This window comes from Protopterus annectens, chromosome 14.part0 (genome assembly GCF_019279795.1).
Source record: "Protopterus annectens isolate FY-2018-M chromosome 14.part0, PAN1.0, whole genome shotgun sequence".
Lineage (NCBI taxonomy): Eukaryota > Metazoa > Chordata > Ceratodontiformes > Protopteridae > Protopterus > Protopterus annectens.
In genome coordinates this window covers 1,154,650,772-1,154,664,500 of record NC_056748.1, presented here as the reverse complement: position 1 = coordinate 1,154,664,500, position 13,729 = coordinate 1,154,650,772, and the positions used below count along the sequence as shown (strand labels likewise).

The following is a 13,729-nucleotide window of genomic DNA, read 5'->3' as shown; positions in this document are numbered from 1 at the left end:
GTCACTTTTGTACTTTGTTTAACGCCAGAACTATACGTCATCGGGCCCTTATTGTAGCTAGATATTTTTGCTTACAGTCCTTGAATTCCGATATGGCTTCAGTAAGCCATCAGACAGCAGATCTTCCAAAAAAAGTAAGGATAAAGACAGACAGAGACAGACTGCACAGGTACAAACCTACTGACGACACTTCCGTAAAGCTAGTTGTCAGTTCTCCAGTCCTCAGTGAGGCGCTTTGGCAGTCCCCGATGCCCACTTCTGTGGATTTACAGGCCGCTACTGAAGCCCTTTTGGAGTCTGGTATGCTGCAAAACTCTTCTTCGACTAAGGATCCTGCGGTTGTTTCACCCTTGGATGGGTCCAGAGCCGCTGAGCAGGCACCAGCTTCCAAGGAAGTACTTTGCACTACATATTCTCGTCACAAACAGACGACTTCTTTCACGTCTACCGTTCTTTCAAAAACTACCGATTTTCTAAGGCCCAGGGTATGAACCACATCCAAGAAACCGACGGCCCAATATCAGGCATCTGCTTCCTTGCCTCAGTCTCAAATGCTTAAAATGGCGGAAGACCTTAACATGCTGATCAGGGGAAGCCAAGCTACCCCTTCCAAGAGGAAAAGAGGTCTGTCCCCAGTAGTGTTATCTGAACAGGAGCCTGATGCATCTGAATATGAAGACATGCAACCCCTCTCTACTTATGAGGATTCTGATGCAGAGGAATCCATTCCTTCAGCTTCTCCACCTGAGGACTATTCCTTTGGGGACACCCTTCATACCTTAAGGGAGCATTTCCAGTGGGAATGTAAGGACTACCCTCAGTCTAAAAAGAGACTCGGGGAATTCTTGGATCTTCCACAGCACAGACCCCTGGCCATTCCCCAGTCCTGGATGTTGTGGATGATGTTTTTATGGAATCCAGTTTGAGTCCTGACACCCACCCTCCTGCACCCAGAATACCTGACAGGTATTACAGAGTCCCTGACTCACACAAATATATTTTCAAAAACACATCTGCTGACCCTGAGGCAATTTCTCAATGGCCCAAAGGAATTAAAGCAACCTCTGCCAAGAATCCCACCCCCTCAGATAGGGATTCCTGAGCATTAGACAGATGCGGTAAAAAAGTATACACCTCTGCTACTCTTGCTATCAGATCACTAAATTGGCAGTTCCATATGCTAAAATTTCAGCAACATATCATGGAATTCCTCAAATAAAAAGTGTCTTCCTTTCCTGCTTGTGCAGAATCTAAAGAGTTACAAGAGTTAATGCAGTCTGCAAGTCAAGTGATATACCTTACACTGTGGTTTTGACACCCTAGAAGCTTCTTGCAGGGCAGCAGTCACCGGTTCTGCCCTTAGAAGACATGCATGGCTTAAGGAACAGCCCTTGCCAGACAATGTTAAATCTAAATTATTGGATGCACCCTTGCACAAAGACAACTTATTTGGCACTAAGGCAGAGGAGGTCTTAAAAAAATGGAAGAAAAAGCTAAATCTATGCAGACTATTAAGGATTTATTACAGGTCCAGCCACCAAGGGTCAGCAGGCATTGCCCCTCCAAGCACTGGTCCTTTCCTGCTCCCACCAGGTCAGTTCAGCCCAGACCCTGGGGGAAGCAGACCCCCCAGACAACAGCCACAGGGAATGCAGAGATCAAAACAGTGGAATTCCTCAACTTCAAAACCAGGGAGTTCTAAGCCACCCCCTCATGGTAAGAACTCACAATGACTCTCCTCCCCCACCCCCTCCCCCTGCCCACCTACACTTACCCCTAGAGGGAAAACTCTCCTTTCACGCAAGCACCTGGGCCACCATTACCGACGACTACTGGGTCCTCAACATAGTTTCCCAGGGATACAAATTTCTTTCCATATTCTTCCAACCCCAGAAGTGTTCCCAGATATACCTCCAAACCAGTGGGCAGAGGTGAAAAAGCAAGTCCTTTCCCTGCTCTCTCTGAGGGCAATAGAGCACATTCCTGCAGAAGAGACAGGCCAAGGTTTCTACTCCAAACTATTTCTGGTACCCAGAAAAGAGGGCACCTGGTGCCCCACCCTCGATCTATCCATTCTAAACACCTTCCTGGTGATACCAAAATTCAAAATGCTCACAATCCAGCAACTGCTGCTCGTGCTGTCTAAGGATGCTCTCTGCCAGACCACTTAAGCAGAAATCTTCTGGACCCACATGAGCGGCAGCTAGATAAAAGAACCCTCACCCTAATAACTCAGAAATGGGGCACCCCAAAGGTTGACCTCTTTGCCTCCCACACCAACCATCAGCTCAGCAAGTTCTGCACCAGGGAACATCATTGCATGGCTTGGAAAGTGGAAAGTGGATGCAGTATCCTTCCCCTGGGGCAATCTATCAGTCTGTGCATTTCCTCCACTACCTCTCATTGCCAGGGTACTGCTCAGAATAAGGGAGGAAAAACCAAAGATAATTCTTATTGCTCCAGACTGGCCTTGCCAGCACTGGTACCCACTGCTGCGCAGCCTGTCCCCATTGCCAACATGTCATCTCACTCAGACCCCAACCCTCCTGACCCATAGGGAAGGGGAATTCTTGCATCTCCAATTGCAGACCCTCAATTTGGCAGCCTGGCTTATTCCCTGACCACTAATCAATCTGCCAACCTCAGTAAACAGGTTGTAGATGTTTTACGTGAAGCCAGACATCCTAGCACTAGAAAGTCTTATGCTGACAAATGGAAAAGGTTCTGCACCTGGATTCAGGCAAAGGGAGTTGATACAGCACAGCCCTCCCTACCTCTCATCCTGGATTACCTAGCTGACCTGCTACGCAGTGGTCTCTCCTTTTCCTCTATTAAAATTCATGCCACTGCTATCTCTTCTCATTTCCACACTGAGAGGCTACCAACTTGAGGCCACCCAGAAGAGCACCCACCCCAGCTTGGGACCTTAACTTTGTGTTGGAAAAGCTCACCCTGCCACCCTTTGAACCAGCATCTTCAGCACAACTAAAATTTATCTTCTGGAAGACAGCTTTTCTTCCTGATATCACTTCAGCCGGAAGAGTCTTCGAGCTACAAGCACTCATGGCAGTGGAGCCCTTCATCATCTTCCATGCTGACCGGGTTTTCCTCAGGACTAACCCATCCTTCATGGGCCATAGTGGTATTCAGTGTGTCTCTCAACCAATCCATTCATTTGCCCACCTTTTTTCCTAACAACCCACAGAACAGGGAGGAAAGGATCTTGCACTCTGTAGATGTGCACAGACAGCTCAGATTCTATCTAGACAGGACTAAACCATTCAGAAAGTCTGATTTAATTACTGGTTAACTTTGCTGCAGGGGCAATAGGCAAAGCTATTTCCAAACAAACCATTTCCAAATGGATAGCACACTGCATTCATTTCTGTTACAAGAAACACGGAAAACCTCCCCCTAAGGGGGTCAGGACTCACTCCACCAGAGCAGCCTATACCTCTGCAGCTTTCCTCAGAGGAGTCCCCACCAGGGACATCCTGGAGGCTGCCCCCTGGACATCTGTTCACACTTTCACCAAGCATTACCACCTGCCTATCTTCTCCAAATCCAGGGCAGGCTTTGCCACTGCATCCTAACCAGCCCCTAGTCTCCTTGACTGCCTCCACCCTTTTTCTCAGCTTTGGGAATCCATCCAAATGTGATAATTGCAACAGTGAAACACGAAGAACATAGTACAGTTGTGTACACTTACCATAAATGTAGATGTTCAAGTGTATTTACTGTTGCAGTCCTGGTTTCCCTCCCTCCATCCCCCTCTTTTTTCTCTGTCTCTCTACTTACAAGGAACATTTTGGTATTTACTTTCTACTGGTGGGGTTCTTCCACCATAACCTGGCTCCAACTTGGGGGCCTCTTGACAGGGCAAGAAAAACTGATGTAATGGCGTTGGCTGCCTTACTTTATACTACTGACAACCTAATGTCAGTCCTGAAGTGACAGCAACCGATGAAGAAATACTAAGCCTCTGGTATTCAGGCCGGCCAAAGGCTACCCTGGTAGGGATAACCCAAATATGATGACTGCAACAGTGAATACACTCAAATATCTACATTTATGGTAAGTGTAAACAACTGTACTTTCTGAAAGTCTGAAAGTCCCTGGGTTCTTTCCCGGAGTCTCAGGAAGAGTTCTCTTCTAGTGGCACAGGAAGAGAATTTAATGGCAGGTGCTGCCCAAGGGTGTCCACAGAACCATGGCTTTAGAGAACCTATCTCTGACAGGTCCTACTAGTACTGCTGAAGCATTCCTCAACTGTCCTACTCTGGAGGCAATCGGGGAAGATTATCCTTGCACCTAGATACCTAGACAAATTTAACAAATGACACCTGGGTGCTAAATGAAGACCTATAAACAATTTTAGATCTGAGCAATCTGAATTTATTCATCAAGAAGTCGAAGTTCCACATGTTTATGGTTCAGTCCATACTGCCACTGCTATGCAAGGACGATTGAATGTGCTCTATAGATCTCCAGGATATGTACTGTCATATCAAAGTAGACAGGCACTGCAGGAGACACCTGCGCATCCAGCTAAGAGCCAATCATTACCAATTCATAGCACTGTCATTTGGTCTCACCACTGGCCCCTGGGTATTCAACAAATGTATGGCATTGGTAGCAGCTCACCTGTGACTGCAAGGATTCCAGGTGTTTCCATACTTAGATGATTAGCGCCTGATGGCACCCATAAGGTATCAACTTCTTCATACCTCTCAATACCTGCTACAAATTTTCAGTTGTCTGGGAGATATGGTGAATTTGCCAAAGTCAAAGATGCCCCCAGTGCAGGACAGTAGAGTTCATAGGAACTCAAATAAACAGTCATGCAAATAGCTGCCTTACCTCCACAGTGTATAATATCCATGAGACAACAAGTTCAACTGCTACTGAAGATGCCAAATCCACCTGCTTGCCTAGTTTCGAGGGCCCTAGGATCCATGTCAGCTGCCATTCTCCTAGTTTCTATAGTAAGGTTCTTCTTGTGGGTACTGCAATGGAATCTAGTGGTCCATTCTGTATCATCCACTTTCTGCTCCCATCAAACTAACTCTGATCTGCTTTCAAATGACCTCTTTCTTGGCAGGCTGTTTTCTCTTCCCCCTCCGATAGCCATGGTGACCATGGACACTTCCCTGTTGGGGTGGGGTGGGGGCATTATCAAGGATGATTGGTTGAAGGTACGTGGTCCACAACAGAGACCAAATTGCACATAAAGGTTCTGGAGATGAGGGCAGTCCTTTTGTTGTTGCAAGCCTTTCATGACCGCATCCCTCTGGGAACAATTGCAATTCAAATAGACAACACGTCAGTAGTTTGGTATATCAACAAGCAGGGGAGATCCCAGTCATATCTGCTGTACAAGGATGCCATGAGAGTGTGGGAATGGGCGATCTCTTCAAACCACTTTCTCCTTGCAATGCACACCCCTGAAGAGACCAACGTTCTGGTGGATAGACTGAGCAGATCTATCTTTGGTCCAGATCGGTCAGTGGCAAAGCAGATATTTGGCCAGTGGGGACAACCCTACTGCAGTCTGTCTGCCTCTCTCCTAAACAAGTGCAGCAGCTACTTTGCTCTGATTCCCCAACTGGAGAGTCACTCAGCGACACTGTAGTCCATGATTGGCCCCCAGGTCTATATGCTTACCCTCCTGTTCCTCTGATCCCCAAAGTCCTACAGAAAGCCAAAAGATTGAAGAGCACATTGATCTTCATTGCCCCCTTCTGGCCTCATTAAGCATGGTTCCCATTCCTGTGGTCTCACAACAAGTATCCCCCATGGATACTGGATCCCAGACAGTATCTGATCTCTCATCCATCCAAGCATCAAAGGCCCAATCTCAAATCCCTAAGGTTAACTGCTTGGTTTCTCCACTTTCAGTGAGTACAAAAGTCCGGGTTAATGCCCAAGTTCGAAAAATTCTACTTGCTTCCCAAAAACCTTCCACAAAAAAAAAGGTTTACAGTAGCAAAGGGAAGGGATATTCAGTTTGGACATCGAAAAAGAATATTTATTCCTTTTTAGATTCTGTTTCAGATATAGTCCTGTTCCTTAGTTTTCTTTATCAAGGTGGAACTAGTTTTTCCACCATAAAGTTGCAACTGAAAGGGATTGCAATTTTCACATTGGGAAAGACACTTTTGTTTGTTATGGAGAACCTTTATGAAAGGGTTTTTCTACTTAGGCCTCCAATAAAAGATCCATCTCTGCCTTGGAATCTCACCAGTGTGCTTCAGGACCTTACTCAGAAACCATTTGAGCCTGCAAATTCCTGTGACATGACATTTCTAATTTGGAAAACTATTTTGCTTGTGGCCATCACTTCAGCAAAAAGAGTGCCTGTGCTTCATCCAAACCACCTTACATTACATTTTTCAAAGATAGGGTTTCCTTAAAAACCACTCCTACCTTTATGCCTAAAGTTGCTGCAGAGACAAATGTTAATGAAGCCATTCATTTGCCAGTATTTTTTCCCATTCACTAAAACAAGGGCAAATATATGCTGCATCTGCTGGATGTACGCAAACAGTTGCATTTGTATCTACATAGGACAAAGCAGCATAGAAAATCTGAGCAGATATTCCATTTCTTTCTCACCTAGTCGACTAGGTCAGGCACTATCCAAAAATCACTCTAGCAAAGTGGATTAGTGATTGTATTTCTACGGTTTATACCTTGAATGGCTTGTAGTTTCCCCTTCCCCCAAAAGCTCATTCTACCAGGTTGATGTCCACCTCATCTGCTTTTTTAGCCAGAACTCCTATTGATGAAGTTTGTGCAGCAGCAACCTGATCCAAGTTCATAGGTTGGTACTAAGCTGTCGGCCCTAGGGTCTATACAAGCCTAGCCGTAACAATTCCCTGGATATTTATTCCCACAGTAATTACTTCCCTGGACCCCAGTCTAGCAGGGTGACTGACGTGATCCCCGTGGTGAATTTCCTATCTCCCATCCAATCCTCAAGGATCCTTTTGAAGAGCACCAAGGAGGAGCTCTGCTTGACATGTATGGGCAAGTCTGTTCCAGAGTATGGAGAGTCTCTGGGTCAAGAACCTATCCCTTCAGCATGTTTTGTTCATTGTGATGACAAGGTGTAGATCCCTAGAGCGTGTGGCTCTGAAGGATTGGGATTTCTTTAAGTGGAGCATGTTCAACAGCTCAGGGTTTGACATGGCCTTGTGGATTTCTTTAAGTGGAGCATGTTCAACAGCTCAGGGTTTGACATGGCCTTGTATGTTAAGCAGAAATCGCCTCTGAGTAGTCGATATGCCACAGAGTATAGCTGGAGTTTTTTTATTTGGTCAATATAGGGCATCTGCTTTAGGCCTGTGATTCTTTTAGTGAGGTATTTCTGCGGCCTTTCCAGCTGTTGCAGATGTCTTGTGAGGTAGATACCAAATGGGGCGTTGTACTCTATAATGAGTCTATTGAGGGATGAGTACAGTGGGACAATAACCTCATTTTTTCTGTATGAAAAGCCCTTTGTGATGAGGTGTGTCACATAGAAGGATTTCCTGACTGTTGTGGCGATGTGGTTATCGAAGGTGAGACCACTGTCCACCTGTGTCCCTAAGTCTTTCATCACACTTTCAGTGTTTAGTGTACTGCCATCTATGTGGTAATTCATGGGTACATGTTTTTTCCCAAAGGGGATAACTATACATTTCTTGGCATTAAGCTTGAGCCCATGGCTCTGGCCAAAGCATCTGTTACTGTAAGGCCCTTTTGTAGAATATCCACATCATTTGGGGATTCAGTAATGGCTCCCAGTTTGCAGTCATCTGCAAACTTTGTTAGCCAGAGTCCCTTATTGTTGGCCTGTACTTCAGAGAAGTAGATGCCAAACAAGAGCAGTCCCAGGACTGAACCCTGAGGTACTCCACTTATCTGGAGCTGGATTTGGAGTTGGCTACTTTTACAGTCTGGGTTCTGTCAGTAAGCCAGTTGGCAACCCATCGAGTGATGTAGGGATTTATGCCCAGCTTAGTAAGTTTATCTATGATTCCAAAGTGGGGGATGGTGTCGAAGGCCTTGTCGAGGTCCAGATAGGCTGTATGAATCGCCTTACCCTCATCCACAGCTCTAGAGACTGATTCAAAGAAGTCAATCAGGTCTCTTACATTTATTCTTTTATTACAAATTGGATGTTGTATCTAGGAACAGAGCATCTTTTGGCTCCGCAGTACTCAGGCATGTTCTTCCATGAGGGTCTCAAGATTTACGTAGCTGGGGACTCTGACTCTGACCCATGAGTGAGGAAGAATGAAATGGCCAACATCAGATTTAGAAGTTTTGCACTTAACGTAACTTGGCATTTGTTTTGTCTAGTTTCATTATTCCTCATGTCCCACCCATCCATCCCCCAACCTGAACAGTTGAGAGAGATCTAGAGGTTGTAGGAACCCATAGGTTCCTCATTTGAGCTCCAGATTATGGTAATATGTGTGGGCATATATATATATATATATATATATATATATATATATATACACACACACACACACACACACACACACACACACACACACACGAGTGCGCACACACTTCTTTTTTTTTTTATAGATAGCTATTATAGACTTATGTAAATAGGGCAGCAAACTCGATCTGAGGGGTTGGAGAAGAAGTGAGGCAGTATAGGAGGGGTAGGAGCTCAAGGCTTGGATCCGGAGACCCATGAATGAGGAATAATGAAATTGGACAACTCAGATGCCAAGTTCTAATTTCCTCACTTTTGTTGATTAAAAGTGTACACATTCTGCCATTACAAATATTAAACTGATGCAAGTTTTGCTGCAGTAGCCCATTAAAATGTTATAACTACCTGATTGAAAAGGATGACTTATAGTTCAGAAGTCATGCAGTTTTGTTTATGTTCTTTTTTTCTAGGGAAGGTGTAAATGAAGGCATCGAGTGGATGGTCAAGTGTGTGGTACGAAACATTCACCGCCCTCCTAGGCAAAAGGACATTACATAGATGGACCAGTCTTCTTAGTCAACACACTGTGATGCTTACACTCCATGAACATTCTTTTCTAAAAATTCTAAACCACAATACTGTATCTGTATTTCATTAGAAACTGTACAGTCTATATTTGTTAAACACCAGCCCATTCTTTTGCGGAAGAGCGATGGATGCATTTTTTTTCTGTATGCAAATAGCATGAAGCTCATGCTTATTTGTTTTGAGGAATAATAGAATGGAGAGAAAAAAACTATTTCACTATGTTACTAGCCTTCCTGTATTGCTGTTTATAGGGTTTGCCAGTTTGAAACAGCACATGTCCTGCTATCTTGTACTGTTTTTTTTACATTTTCAGTAAAGAAGTTAAGATGCATTTCATTCCAGTTTGATATTGTCATATGTGATGTTAGCTGTTTACGGCTAATAGAATTTTTTTCCATTTTCCTCATTTTTATGTAGTATGTGAAGGTGATGCAAATTTAGAACTGTGAAGGTGCTTTTAGTCTTTCAGCCCTGTAGGAAGAAGCTGCCTGTAAATGCTAGTGTTGTGTGGCCATCCAGAGAGAACATCATTGGTGTCTGTTGCCTTCTGTGGTCTCTGCTTAGAGACAAGGTTCCACTGGTTTGAATTCCTCCCTGATGCTTTTGTTTGCATCCTGATAGACTGTGCCAAATGCCACAACTTTGAGAATGAGGCCACCACATTTGTTCTGTTTCCTACCATCCAGTGCTTTATGCCTTTTACCACTATAGAGTTACATGCAATATTTCAACCATATGGTATAATACAGTGTTTGTTACAGGAACTGATCAAATCCCATCAGCTGAAACTTTTTAGGTCCCATTGTAGGAGATTTGTATATTATAGTGTGGAATAAAGAAATTCTGTTTTAAACTTCCTAGTTCTATTTTTTTAACGTAGTTTGGATCTCACAGGAAATTTTAGATTGCTTTTATAAATGGCTTAATGCAAAGGGGCTGCAGATGGTTTGTTTTATCTTTTAGGTTGGTTTACTGACTTAATAGTTATGCAATACAATAACAAGAGTATGACAAAGGGGGAAGTTGCCCCAGATACAAAGTGTTAGGGGGGCAATCTAGAAGTGCAGAAGTATACTTCATTATGTTTTAGTGTACTGGTGTGTGTGTGTGTGTGTGTGTGTGTGTGTGTGTGTGTGTGTGTGTGTGTGTGTGTGTGTGTGTGTTTTTCTGCTTCTTCAGTTGAGCTGAGAGGTTTGCATCTGCTATAGGAATCTTCTTTTATTTGCTCTTCACTTGAGAATAAGACCTATTTGTAAGGTAAGGTTTGTTTCATGCAAATCAAGTAAAAACACCTAATCAGAAGTAAATAGCTTATAGAAGTGCTTAGATGTGTGTGGCCTGTGTAATGGAATAGTTAATATGAGTAAAATGTTCCCTAAAGTCTCTAACAAAGTTGAGACAACCAAGTAGGGTGCAGACAGATTCTAGTGCTGTAGATGTTGCTGTAAGCATGGTAAAAAGAAATCTTCTGTTAGTCTGCAGGTCTGTGGCAAAAATAATCATTTTGCTAAAGTGTGTAAAAAGCAAATTTACAGTTAGATTGCTGCATTAAAGCAGTTCATAGGTGTTTACAGGCCCAGTTTATTTAGAGAATATGTACAGTGCGAATTCTGTGAAGGCAAAATACAGAAGACCCAGCACCCGAACATGTTATGGAAAAGTTTTGCATAACATCAAATTCCCTAATGAATTTCTAAAACTTGCAGCCCCTTCAATTGTGTACCCCATTTCAGTCCTGATCCACTGCTCTATTAAAAAACAATATGACCCACTCATATAGAAAATATCATATTATACCTTTCCACAAAGGTGGCCCATCCAAAGAACTTAACCATCTATTGTGCCATAGCTATACTTTCCCCCCTCGCAAAAATTTTAGAAAAAATGCATCCACAACCAACTCATAAACCACTTCCTTAACAATAACCTCCTTTCCAACTCCCAGCATGGTTTCAGACCTACACACACAGTACCAGTGCTGCCCTCCTAACCTTCACTAACACCATCCACCATCTTATGAATGAAGGCCAGCATGTCTCTCCCATATTTCTCAACATGTCTAAAGCCTTTGACACCATATCCCACCAACTTCTGTAAATAAACTAACTACCTATGGCCTTAGTTTATCCTTACTAACTTGGTTCCACAGCTGTCTTTCCAACTGTCGACATGCTACAAAGTGAGAAAACTCTCTTTCCCCCCCTACTCCCCATCTCCATGGGTGTATAGTTGTCTGATGAAGCCGAAAGATGAAAGCGTTTACTTTTATTAAAATTGGACTGGTTTTACAAGTCCGTGTTTCTTTATTCTTTTGTTGCTGACCGTTTGCTTGATTCCTGTGGATGGTTTATCTACTACTTTTAATTTTTGGAGTTATTTGTTACCATAAGATTGCTAAATTTGCCATTAATCACCCACACACATCCCACCATTGCTAAACTCTTGCAATATTAAACTGGCTAGAGCTCCCCAACCTTCTGTCTCTCAATCAACTATCCTTAGCCCACAAAATAATCTACCATCCCAACAACTGCCCTGCCATCTCCTGTTTAGTTCAACCTAATACTAATAGCAGATCCTTTAGATCTTCCAACAAACTCTTGCTAAAAGTATCCAAATCCCACAACCAACATGGCAACTCCCTCTATTCACACAGACTATCCAAACTCTGGAACACCCTTCCAGACATAATAAAAAATCCAGCATTTGCCTAGTTCAAATCACTCCTAAAGGAAAGGAACACCATACCAGTCAGTGGATTTCCCACTCATTTTTACCTTTCTCACCTGACCTTCTAACCTCCCTATTGTAAACTTTAATTTAGATACTATCTAGTGTTTGATCATTCTATACTTTAATTATATAGTGCTACTGATTGAATTATATGTACTGCTACTTGATTGTTACTGCTACTGTAATTGTACAATTTTACTGTTTGTACTATATTTACTGCTACTTGGTTGTGTTGCACTACTGTGGAGCTTTCTCTCTGGGTCTCCTCTAGTCAACAGGACCTGGCTTTGCACTGTTTCTTGATACTGTAAAATAATTCTGTTGTACTAATGTTTTACTGTTACTATGCTTTTGTTTGTTATGTATTACTGTGGAGATTTTCTCCCCAGGTCGCCCAGTTGGACTTACCCAGTCAACAAATGCAATATATAAATAAGTATGTAATGGAGTTGTGGAGTTTAGACTAGATATGGAGCAGAGTGTAATATTTTCAAACTTTCAGTGCACTGTATTAGAGCAAGACCAATCTGAAGCTGTTGTGTAAACTGCATATTTGTTCTGGACAGCTTGTTAAACAAAAGGGTCAGAATTGCCTGTGTGTGAATACAAGAAAATGAAATATGATGTTCTACTCCATATGATTGATAGTGTGAGTACTTTGCATTGCTTAGACTGACTTGTGGGAAGCTTGGCATGTTAACAAGGATTCACAGTGTGAATGAAGAGTTTAGAAAGGTTGGATCACAGAATGTTCACTCTGATGATTACTTTATGCTTAAAGAGTTGCTTGCAATGTTTACCAGGAGATGTTATGTGATCCTATCTCGCCTACATTCTGACTGATGGGTTCGGAGCCGATCCCTCGGCTCCGACTCGGCACGCCTATGCCAAAGAGCGAAGTCTCTTATTGGCTGAGCTTACTATATCCCAGGATGCACCACTACCAGTCCCCCAGATCTCGTTTGCCGCTAACTAGCAAAGACGTGGTCTCGAGCTGGCTGAGCTAAGTAGTGTTTTTCACTAACTTTTTCTGTCAGGAATTTTCTATTTCTATAACAAAAAGCTGTTTTAACAGCTATACCGTACTTTTTGTGTGTGACTGGTATTTTTTGTGGAAAATTTTGTGTGTGATTGTGTGTTTGTTCTGACTAGAGGCCCCCTTGAATTGAAGGGCCTTTCCCTGTCAGTCAATTTCTTTTCAAATCCTTAGGGGTTCTAGGATCCCCTTTAGTTATTTTTTCTGTAGTTGTTGGACTGTCAATCTTAATCGGCAACCGTAAGCTAATCATTGTAGTGACAGTCAATTAAAAAAAAAAAAAAAAAAAAAAACAAACAGTGTGTTTTTCTGTGATACAGTTACTGAATTTGTTGCTATAATGTCTCAGGCTCCTAGGCCTTCGGGATTTAAGAAGTGCACTAAGTGCAGTTTTAAAATGTCAATCACAGATGACCACTCTCTCTGTGTATATTGTTTGGGCGCCAAACATTTGCAGGAGTCCTGCAGCGTGTGTCACGCGTTTTCCTCGAGGGTCCTCCAAGAGAGGAAAAATAAACTTATTTTGAAAGGCCTTATAAAACCCTCTTTTGAAGAAGCATTAGCGTCCTCTCCTTCTCCTGCTAAAAGGGCGTCGGCTCCGACCAGTCCGTCGGACCCGACCGCCAAAAGGCATAGGCAGGCTTCTCCTTCGGCTCCACGGACTTCGGAGCGGAGGGCGGAACGGTCTGCCTCAATGCCTCCAGTCTCGACTCCTCTGGGTTCAGAGCCAACGGCTGGGGCATCGAGAGGCGGGTCACCTTCATCGGCTCCACTGATCTCGGAGCCGATGAAGGTTGTCCGCTCAGACACTTCCTCCTCGGCGCCGAAGTCCTCTTCGGCACCAATGGAAATTGGTTTGTGCACTCCTTCGGCGCCGATAGTTATCGAGTCGCCTCGGAGCCGGTCCCCTAGTCCCTTGGAGCCGTTGGAGAGACCTA

The 13,729-nt window shown here is 43.5% G+C and overlaps 1 protein-coding gene across 4 annotated transcripts in view; it reads left to right on the top strand.

Moving 5' to 3' along the window:
* Positions 1-9,875, top strand: part of ARFRP1 (ADP ribosylation factor related protein 1) — a 1,146,156-nt gene extending 1,136,281 nt beyond the window's left edge. For all 4 annotated transcript variants that reach the window (XM_044056958.1, XM_044056956.1, XM_044056955.1 and 1 more), the window contains one exon: positions 8,905-9,875. In XM_044056958.1, the coding sequence (XP_043912893.1) occupies positions 8,905-8,915 (11 nt within the window). In that variant the 3' untranslated portion in view covers positions 8,916-9,875. The remainder of the gene's footprint in view (positions 1-8,904) is intronic.
* Positions 9,876-13,729: the final 3,854 nt, after the last annotated feature.